The following is a 10,933-nucleotide window of genomic DNA, read 5'->3' on the forward strand; positions in this document are numbered from 1 at the left end:
GGCTGGTCTGGCAGCTCTTCCTGGCCAGGCGGGAAAGGTGAATCCCACTGGGCTTGCCCTGGGGGAGCTCAGGGTGTGGAAAGGAGGCTGTCGTGTGACCACATCAGTAGTTTGGGGACAGTGGAGCCAGAGCATGGGCTTGAGGCTCCAAGGTTGGCTCTGGCCTTTAGGATGCTCTGTCCGGTTCTGCTGGTTCCATTCCTGGTGTAACTCCAGAATCACCCCATGTGCTAACAGCCCTGATTGTGGGCTACTCAGTGCTGGACATTGCGTGTGTTGTAGCCTCTGGGTGGGGGTTGTAGGCCTGCCAAGACGAACCTTACCCAGATCCCATGACTGAGAACTGTGGGAACCATGGTCCTCACCTGCCACTCCACCACCTTCTCTCCCTGTCTCTCCAAGGCAGCCAGTACCTCCCATACCCCTGCCTCTCCCTAGGGTGGCCAGCCATTTGGATTTTAGCACCCTGTGTCCCAAGAGATGACTTCCCAGGACACAAAAGTCTTTTGAAGTTTTAGCAATGGATGTAGAAGGTTGGGGAAAAATGTATAAGACCCATTTAGCTGCCCCAAAGACCGGACTGAGCACAAGAAAATGGCGTAGACTCCCCTCTTCCCATGGTCGCTATTGCCGTATTTTCCCAACCACAGATGCCAACGGTCGTGGTCCGTGGCTCTGAATGATGGATCATCCATGTTGCATCACTCCAAGGGGTACCATTCAAGCGCACAGCATCCAGGCCCTGGCAGAATCCGCCTTTGACTCTGCCTGCAGTGTAACCGTTAGGCTTTGTGTCAAGGTAGTGCAGATGTCATTTTTCACACTGTGAGTATCGTGGTCCTGTTTGCTAAGAGCTCAAATAATGAAAATGAGAACGATGAGACCACCAGCCCCAGCGTGACCCTGACATGTCCGAAAAAGAGAGCCCTGAATGAATTTTAATGACAGGTGTGAGGACATACAGACCTGCATCAGGGAGGCAAATAACCAAGATGGAACATACTGGCAAGGGTGTAGAAGAGAAGGGGTGCGGGTGGAGGAGCGGTGGGAGAGTGCATGGCCATCTGGGACGTGACATGCACACCCCTCTAAGTCAATCACCAGCTTTGTATGTCATCCAAAGAAACACCAGTCCTCAGTGTAGAGAGGTGGCTGCCACACTTGGTGGGGCGACGGCCCTGAAATGATCACCGTCACCGTGTCAGTCCCTTGATGGCTCCATGAACTGAGAAGATGACATTTCTTGATTCAGAGGCTGCAACTAAGTCCTACGGGTGAAATGAAGGGGAATTCTGGTGACAAGTGTGTTGGTCCTTCGTGGTGTGTGGCTGATTCTGTCGCATCATCCTGATAGTCGGGGAGCTTTCTTCCTCAGATAAGTGGTTCATCAGACCATCTCCACAAAACTGTGTCCTGGCTTTTAGGCACTTTGACTTGAAAACTGGAGCGTCACCTTGTCATCTTGGTTTCTACGAAGAAGATGTTAATGAAGTGTGGAAGAGAAATAAACTATTACTGTTCTCTTGTCCAAATACAAGCCACACTTTGCTCGTTTATCTGCATATTTGGCAGACAGTGCAGTTAATTTGGCAAGTTTCATTTAGTCCATGAACTTCTTACCTGCTAATTTCCCCACCCACCTTGTGCCTAACAGTGCTGCCACGGGGGCTGATTTGCTCGCCTGTGATAATCCAGCTTTCATAATGAAAGGTTTCGGTCACTTGTCAGTTTGCTCAAAACACGAGAGACAGACTTTTGAGTTTATAAAAAAAGAGAAGGCCTCGGACACGTGCCCACAGATGACTGACGTTGTTGCTGGCTGTAGAGAAGATGTGAAAACGTCAGCCTGCTCTGATGCTCTTCTCTTGGAAACACTGTGAGATGAGAATGTGGAAAGGAATTATAATAAAGTAGAAACGTAGCTGCTGCTTCTCCAAAACTGTTTCATGATCCTTGCGAGGCCACCAGGAGCCTAGGTGAGGCTGAGTGGCCTGCACTTGAGCTGTTCAGAGTTGTAAAGGGGCTGTGACAAAACCTTGTACAGCCAGAGTAACGGCACCCCTTTTGGACGTGAGACTGCTTGAGAACTCATAAAGTGTTATAGGCAAGGGCAGCCAAGTTAGCTAAGACTTTCTCAACATTTTTATTAAAACTGACTTAGAATCCAGCTTATATCTTACAAGTTAAAATTACCTTTGTGCTTTAAAAACCATTTTCCCTGAGAAAGAGGTTTAATCGATGATGACATCCAGTGTGCTCGGAATGTTTAGAAATGATGGACGTTGGAGGCAGGCACAGCCCATCTGATGAGCTCCTAGGTGAAAAGGGCCTGGCAAATGGCCGACCTTCCAAAACCCACCTAGATACAAAGCGGATGGACATCTTCGGAGAGCTGGAGGAAGATTGGAGGAAGATTCCTACAGATCCAAAACCTGTGTGCTTAAGTAAAATCCTAAGCGCTGCATGCGCGGGTGTTCTTGTGGAGCGGCCTGTTTGTTGTTGGTGCGTTGGACTGACACCAGTGCTTGATGAGAGCAGGGTGGCAAGTCAGCGCATTTTCTGTTTGACTCTCTTCAGTTTTGCCCTACGTGAAAGAAAGGTGTCCAAAGCCTGCAGGCAATTCAAAGAAGCATTAGTGGAAAAGCAAGCACCATTCGCCTTGTTGGGCGCCTGAAAGCGAGATGATTCCCTAGCAGCTTTCTTGAAGCCTCCTGGGGAAAAATCTGCCTCAGCTCTTGCTCTTGCCACATCTTCTCAACATTTAAATATCCAGTTTAAAGAGTTAAAATAATTTACTATGTCGAAGACAAATATTATAAAAGTGTTATATTTTCCCCATACATGTCATTTGTTCAACTAGTCATCCTACTGTTTGCCAGTGTTCACTAGTTCAGCTGTTCTTTAATAGAACTTAACAGAAAAGTAAATAGTACAGAGTAAACAACTGGATATCCACATGCAGATGAATAAAGCTGGACTACTTCCTTATACACAAACACAAAAATTAACTCAAGAGTAGACGCTAGGCCTAAATGTCAGAGCTAAAACTATCAAACAATTAGAAGAAAATGTATGAATAAATCTTTGTGACCTGGGTTAGCAAAGCCTTCTTAGCTATACTAAAAGCGCAAGTGACAGAAAATAGCTGCACTGGGCTTTATTAAAATTCAGAATTCATGCTTCAGAGGACATGTCAGGAAAGTAAAAAGACAGCCCACAGAAAATATTTGCAAGTCATATGTCTGATAAGGGTCTTGAATTGTAAACGTGTAAAGAATTCTTAGAACCCAATAATAAAAAACAAACCCAACTTTAAAATGGGCCAGGGATCTCAATAGACGTTTCTCCAAACTTGTACAGAGAACCAATAAGCACATGAAAAGATGATCAGTGTCATTAGTTAATAAGGGAATGCAAAAGAAAACTTCAGTGGGTTCTCACTTCACACCCACTAGGATGGCTAGAATCAGAAAGACAAATAATGAGCAGTGTTGGTGAGGATGAGGGGAAATCGGAACCCTCACAGGCTGCTCATGGGAACATAAACTGCTACAGGTGCTGTGAGTTCTTTGATAGGTTAAGCAGTTACGGTGACCTTGCAGTTCCACTCATTGGCATCTACCCCAGAGAGATGAAAACGTGTCCACAAAACTACACAGATGTTCACAGGAGCATTAGTCATCGTAGCCCCAAAGTGGAGACGACCTCAGTGTCTGCTGACTCATGAAAATGTAGTACATACATAAAATGGAATGTTGTTTGGACGTAAGAAGAAATGAAGTACATGATACAAGCTTACAACATGGATAAACCTTGGAAACGTTTCACCAAGTGAAAGAAGCCAGCCACAGAGGTCATATGCAACATGAAATAACTAGAATTGCTAAATCTATGGAGAAGGAAATGGCATCCCACTCCAATATTCTTGCCTGGAGAATCCCGGTGACAGAGGAGCCTGGTGGGCTGCCATGTGTGGGGTCGCAGAGTCAGACACGGCTGAAGCGACTTAGCAGCAGCAGCAGCAGCTAAATCTGTGACACAGAGAATAAATTAATGGTTGTGTGGGCCTGGGAATTTGAGGGGGAATGGGGAGTGATGGCTCATGCGTACAGAGTTTCTTTGGGGGATGATGAAAGTGCTCTAAAATTGATTGTGGTGGTGATGGTACAACTTGCTAAGTACCCTGACAACCACTGAATTGTATACTTATTAAATGAGTCGGTTGTATGTGGTTAAAAGTAGCATGAAAATACACATAATTTAAGATACCTGTTTTTGAAATGTATCTATGCAACTGTAATACATGTGAATAATTGTTTATATTATCAAATTTGGGGATTTAAAGAAATAGCTGTGTATTTTATTTATTTGGCTGCGTCAGGTCTTTAGTTGTGGCAGTCAAGAGCTTTCGTTGCAGCACACAGAATCTCCAGTTGTGGCTCCAGGGCTCAGTATTTGTGGCACATGGGCTTAGTTGCTCCATGGCATGTGGGCTCTTATTCCCTGACCAAGGATGGAACTGTGTTCCCTGCATTGCCAGGTGGATTCTTAAACACTGGACTGCCAGGGAACTCCCCTGGATGTATCTGGTCTCGTAGGACTGTGTTTGGGTCTGGCGTCCTAAAAAGGAGGTCACCCTCATCCTCCTATCACTTGGGTTAATAAGCATGAAATGGGTTGCCAGATGGCAAAATGTGCCCCCAGCCCACCAACAACCCTGGGAAGCCACTGGGGAGGCGAGGACACTGTCCTCAGAGGGTATGTGAGTGGGTGTCAGGGTGAGGAAGCCACTGGTGCCCTAGCAGTCTCCTCACAGCGGTCTTTGCACCAGCTGGTCCTGCTGCCACCTGCTAAGAGGGCCCTTTCTTCTGCTCAGGCAGGACGCTTTCAGGGATGAAGCCATGACACATCTCTGCCTGCCCAGATCCTGACCCCCAGTTATTTTTTCGCTCTGCCGCTGCCTCCTTGCAGCCCATCGTGACTTCTCTGCCTTTTTCCCAGGGCCTCTCTCTGAAGCTGCCGCTGTGCTTGGTCTGCAGCTCTCTCTAGATCTCAGTATCCTGTGGGGTAGCTGGGTGTCCATGGCTGCGCTCTTCCTCCAGGCTGAGGCCCAGGTGTGACTCAGTGCTCAGCGCAGGCCACATGCCAGTCAGGCCTCTGTTCTGCTACTTCCATCCCCTGTCTGGTTGGCACCCGAGGCCTTGGCTCTCCAGACTGGGCTCAGCCATCCCTTGGTGGCCATGCCTTGTGATCTCTGGCCTTTGGTTGTGTCTTTTCTGAGATGGGGGTGATAGTCCCAGACAGGCCTGAGGAAGGGAGTGGAGCCAGTAAAACGTCTGGCCTCTGATCCGTCTACATCTCCAGTTCTGCTCACTAGTGAGCACCCCCACGGAGTCCCAAGGAGAAAACATCTGCCACCAATGCCCCAGCTCCCCCCACATTTCAGAGGAGGAGCCAGAGGAGGCTCATGTGATGGCTCCAGGGCCAGCCTGCCCGAGGTCCAGCCGCAGCTCCTCCATCTCCTACTTGGGAGATTTAGGGCCAAAGCATGGTCCACTCTGTGCTTCAGTTTACTCACATGTAAAATGGGGAGGAAAGGCATTAATAGTTTTATTCCCAGGCCTGGCTCGGTGGGTCACTCTGTCTCTGTGAGCCCCACACACTGCCTTGGGGATGGAAAGAGCCCAGGGTGGGATCCAGGAGACGTGGTGTGAGAGTTGCCTCTGGTGCCTTGGGCCAGCCCCTCCTTCTCTCCTGGTTTGTTTCCTCCATGGTGCGTAGGCCTCTGCCCTGCACAGCCCAAAGGCTTAGGGGAGGCGCCACCTCTGGCCTCCTGGTGTTCAATGCCTGAGTGTGCCTGAGAGCCACTCCTCCAGGGTAGAAGCTCCCGGGGGCCGCACTTCTATGGCACAGGGTGTGGAGTCCCGCGAGGGTTGTGGCGGGCCCACTCGGGTGACACGCTCTGTGCTTCTCCCACAGTTCCCGATGGGTCCAGGCTCGGACGGCCCGATGGGGGGCATGGGCGGCATGGAGCCACACCACATGAACGGCTCGTTAGGTAAGTCAGCACCCTGCCTGACTTCCCGGGAAGCCTTCGCTGCCTTGGCTCCGGGCTCCGCTGAGCCCAGTCCCCACAGGAAGATCCGAAGAGGAAGATGTTGCCTGGGTAGAAGGTCCTCTTTGGCAAAATGTTTGGGGTTTGGGTGGAAGCATTTGGAGGCCCCCGCACAGAAGAATGGGCAAGACCCTGAACTGGGCTTTCTTTTTTCCTTCCAGGGTCAGGTGACATAGACGGGCTTCCAAAAGTGAGTGTGTGTTCCCTGCCTCCTCCCTGACAGCACCCTCCAGAAGGCCTTTCCCCATCCCGGGAGGGGTGGCAGGTTGCTGGGGGCCCCGGGCTCACCGCCTCTGCTCTCTCTGCAGAATTCTCCCAACAACATAAGTGGCATTAGCAATCCTCCAGGCACCCCTCGGGACGATGGCGAGCTAGGAGGGAACTTCCTCCACTCCTTCCAGAATGACAATGTAAGTGTGCCCACCACCACCCTTATTTCATCCTCCGGGTCCTCTGGGACTAGTGATTGAAGTTTCAGAGTCTCCTGCCCGAGACCTGTCTGCTGGGCGTGTCCTGGCATCTGCGTCATGAGCCTTTCACCTCGGTTATTTTTCCACACAAAATGGAGCGCCCTCACCTCCCCCCCACCCCCACCAGCCCCCAGTGCGGTGCTGACGCCTGTCACCGGAGTCTGACCTTGCCCAGGCATCCGCGTGCAGGCGCGGTGCCTCCGGCGCTGGTGAAGCTCACGGTGCTGGACGAGCCCTGGGCCCTGGCCCGCTGGGTCCTTGTCTGTCTGTGCCCTCCTCTCCTGGAGGGTGGGTGTGCATGCAACTAGTGACTTCCTGGGGTCTCAGTGCAGAGGAGCTGGCTGGCTGTTTTTCACGTTAGGCTTCTTGTTTACAGTCTCATCTGAAGAACCAATGTCATGTTTTTGTAGCTTCTGAGAACCCCAGGCCGGCTCCCACCCCAGGGTGCCCTGGCTGTGCTCCAGCTCCTCAGACCCCAGTCCTCTGCAGTCCGTGGCCCTACGAGGGGAGGGCAGCGGCTGCTGCTGGCTTCCTTAGGAAAGAAGGGGTGACTTGGAGAGGGAAGTAGGGCAGGGCAGGCAAGTGAGGGACACAGGCTGGTGCGGGGGGGATGGTTCCTGAGTCCCGCCTGCTGGCCCCTTGCCCACCTAGCGCCATCATGGGCGTCTCAGCCCGGCCCCGAGACAGGCCCTGTCCAGCTCTACGCGGTCAGACCTCCACGAGGCTCCCACACCCGGCCCTCACGACCCTCCTTCTCTGCTTCTCCCTTCAGTATTCTCCAAGCATGACGATGAGTGTGTGATGCCCCCCCTCCTCTTCTCCGAGACGCTGAGAGAGCCGACATTGCAGGCGGGAAGATGCCAGAAATTATGCAAGAAGAAGTGAGGTGTCATTACCCAGGAGCTGGGGGAGGGGCGTCTCCTGCTCCCCCCCAACCCCCACCCTCTCCTCCACCCCCTCCACCTTTCCCAGTTTTAGTTTCATGCAATAAAAAGGCCGAACTTTTTATTCCATAAAACATGAAGGACAAAACTCAAAATAAAAATATATTTCAAGTCAATGAGCAGAAAAATCCCACCCTTGCCCTTTCCCGAAGGACCTTTGATGTCCTTGACACTTTTCTGTTTTTTTTGTTTGTTTGTTTGTTTGGGGTTCTGCTGTTGTTGGGATTTTTTTTTTTTTAATTTGTTTTCAGGGGGGTTTTTTTGGGGAAAAATTTTTAAAAATGGAAGCTTCTAGCAAGCCCCCCTAACCCCACCCCAATCAACCTCTTTGCTTTCTTCTTTAAAAAAAAAAAAAAGGACAAAAAAAATAAAACCAAGCCCTGTTGTCTGTACCCAAGCCCTTCCACCAGGAAAGCTAGTCTAGGTGTGCGATCTCACCTGTCTTTGTAGCCATCTAAAAATAATAATAATTATTATAATAAACTGGGCAGTTTACAATCGGTGGTTTCTTTCAAACGGCCTGTTTTGGAAAGAAACAGGAGTCACCCTTTTCCACTTGGGGATTTTGGTTTGTGCTGATGAGCGGGGGAGGGGCGGGAACCTGTCTTGTTCTCGCTTGGTCTCCCGGCGCGGTGGACAGCAGCTGCACAGCTTGGACCCCAGACCCCACCCCACCCCCGCCCCGTGGCGTGGCCGGAGGGACCAGGCCCCCAACTGCTTCCAGGACCCGCCCAGCGGAGCCGCGCTGTGGCCCGTTGGCACGCACTGTGCTCCCAGGACTGCTCCCTCTCTCCTCTGGACCTCTCCTCACCTGGGCTCCCGTCCTCCTCAGCCCTGCCCCAGTCCTCCCAGTGAGGATCCTGCCAGCAGGGCGGTGGCTCGGAGAGGAGTCGGGGAGGCCGCCCCCAACAGGATGGCTGTGACCTGGGACGTGGAAACCGCGACCTCTGCGTCCTCCCTCGTGTCGTCCACGTCGTGTGTGCGGGCAGCGCAGGGCTGGAGTTGGGTTTTCCTTTTTTTTTTTTTCTCTTGATTCTTCCTTCTTTTTCAAAGATGGGATATTGACCAGAATTGCTCTGTATATGCTTGGAACTGGATGGAAAGACTTTGGAATAGCTGTGGGGGGCGGGGGGGGGACACCGACAACCAAACAGACGTGCTGTTTCCGGACCTGTTTTTATTTTCAAAAACCGACAGACGCCACAGTGGAGCCTGTCCCCTCCCAGGAGGAGTGACTCACGGCCCCCTCACCTCACCACCCTGCATCGAAACCTCCGTGTCTTGCCCTGAGACACCTGAATTCTTTGTACATTTACACCCCCCTCCCCCCCTCCCCTGTAGCTGGTCTTCGTTTTCTTCCCTCCTTTGATCCATGTATATCATATTATGTGAGATATCATCTGCCTGAAAAAAGACCTTGTGCGGATTATTGGGAACATTGTAGCTGTTTCTGTGTTTTTTCTTACCTTGTAGTCTGGTTCTGAATTAAGAGAGGAAAAAAAAAAAAGTAATTATGATACATTGTAGTTTGTGTACGATATATGTTGATAACGTTTTATTAAAGGGACATCTTTTTTCCGCAGCCCTTCCTGACATGTTTGGGGGAACGTGGGTTGGAGTTTATTATGCTGGTTATAAAATGCCAGGCGACTGGCTGGGCAGAAATTCTGTTCCTGGTGCACAACAAGATCTTGTTTTGTGTTCCAGGCGTTGGCCTTCTTTTCCTGGGCGTGTTAATTCTGCATTTTCTGTGGAGAGTTGGGGATGATGGGTTGGGAGGGAGGGCATGGTCTCATTTCAAATATTTGGGGGCATTCTGAAAGGCAGTTTCAGTTTCTCATCTTGCTAATGCATTTTGGTTTGCCAGAATGTATTTCTCTGGAAAAGTAGGAAAAGGTTCCCAGTGCACCGTGTTTTCAGTAGCGAGGTAGTATCGGCTAGGATGGCCGCGTGCGCTGCAACCACGCCTGCTTTCTCCTTTCTGGTGAAATTTGCTTTCCAGGTCCTAGGGTGCTGGGCCGCGGGAGAGTATTTTATTTTTTCACCTCCAAGGCAGCAGGGAGCCCTTGAAAGATTTGAAGAGTGGCACAGTTCAACTTGAATTTGAGAAAACAGTGCAGGTTGCATCTTGGAAAATAGTTGGGTGGGACTAGACAGATGGGAAATCCAGGGCCAGCTGCCGTCTAAGCGAGAGCTACTGCAGGCTGAGGAGGCCAGCAGCAGTGGACGCTGATTTGAACATTTAGAAAGTAGAACTTCCTGCATCCTTGGCGCTTCGGGGCCAGGCCTGCAGCAGGAGTAGGCAGGAAACACACGGTATGTCTGAGCAAAGCGTGACCTTAGCCCCACCTTTTACCAGGTCTGAAGGGACCAGTTTCAGATCCTGCCTTTGCCACTGCTCACTGTGTGGCCCTGGGCCAGTTGGTTCATACTGTCCTCAGTTGCCTCATCTGTAAAATAGGGGTAACGGTTTACCCATCATGTGGTGGTTGTGAGGATAAGTTGACATTTGTAAAGTGGCTAGAACAGTGCCTTTTAAGTAGTAAGAGCAGTAGTGTTAGCTGTTGGCAGTATTGTTCCTCATTTGGCGAGTCTAAATGGGTGTGATGAGTAGCTGGGAGGCCCTAGAAAATCCCATTTGTCCGTCCTGCCTCATCTGAGAACATGGCTTCCAAGGCTCTTCCTCATCACTGTTGGACAGATGAGACCTGGGCTGTTACTGACCTGCATCCACAGTTCTGAAGAGGCGTTTATGCACCAGCTTGAACACCTGCCATGCCCCAGCCCAGCGCTGGGCAGAGAAGGTGGAGGTGACAGCGAGCATGTTCTCAGTATCCTTGCTGCCCCTGCACTTGAGCAGGACTCAGGCACAGTGGGGAGCAGTGGCCTGGGGAAGGGAGTGCAGGTCACGGGGACCCTTGCCAAGAGGAAGGAAGGACCCCCCAGCCTGTAATGAGAGCCTGCTGCACCCACATCTGCGGGAGGTGAGAACACTGGGCACCCTAACACCACCCTTTCAGCCTGTGACACTTCCCCCCACCCCCCACCGAGCACCTCCAGAGTTGCCTTGGCCACACTCAAGGCTCTGGCAAGGGCTGGTTTGGGGTCGGCCTCGCAGCAGGAGAGGACAGGCTGTTTCCCAGCTTTTTTCACCACTCTACCCTGTCCACACCTGAGAGAGCAGAGCCAGGCAAAGCCAGCGTCTGCAGCCAGCATCAGGGTCCCAAAATGAGTTAGGAGGTGGTGGGGGTCACTCCCCGTCCTTTCACAGCAGAGGACTTTAGCCCATCACTGAAGCTTAGGTGGGAGTGGACAAGCCAGGTCAGAGGCCCCAGCCTGGCAGCTGCTTTCCTGGTAGTCACTACTGCCCACAAGGGGCTGGCCAGCCTGGGAGTCCAAGTGAG

At 51.3% G+C, this 10,933-nt stretch overlaps 1 protein-coding gene across 2 annotated transcripts in view; it reads left to right on the forward strand.

The window, feature by feature from the left end:
• Nucleotides 1-8,027, forward strand: part of SSBP3 (single stranded DNA binding protein 3) — a 164,636-nt gene extending 156,609 nt beyond the window's left edge. For both annotated transcript variants that reach the window (XM_040231075.1, XM_040231074.1), the window contains 4 exons: nucleotides 5,980-6,058; nucleotides 6,277-6,305; nucleotides 6,424-6,525; nucleotides 7,358-8,027. In XM_040231075.1, coding sequence (XP_040087009.1) covers nucleotides 5,980-6,058; nucleotides 6,277-6,305; nucleotides 6,424-6,525; nucleotides 7,358-7,387 — 240 coding nt within the window. In that variant the 3' untranslated portion in view covers nucleotides 7,388-8,027. The remainder of the gene's footprint in view (nucleotides 1-5,979; nucleotides 6,059-6,276; nucleotides 6,306-6,423; nucleotides 6,526-7,357) is intronic.
• Nucleotides 8,028-10,933: the final 2,906 nt, after the last annotated feature.

This window comes from Oryx dammah, unplaced genomic scaffold (genome assembly GCF_014754425.2).
Source record: "Oryx dammah isolate SB20612 unplaced genomic scaffold, SCBI_Odam_1.1 HiC_scaffold_28, whole genome shotgun sequence".
In the NCBI taxonomy this organism is placed as follows: domain Eukaryota; kingdom Metazoa; phylum Chordata; class Mammalia; order Artiodactyla; family Bovidae; genus Oryx; species Oryx dammah.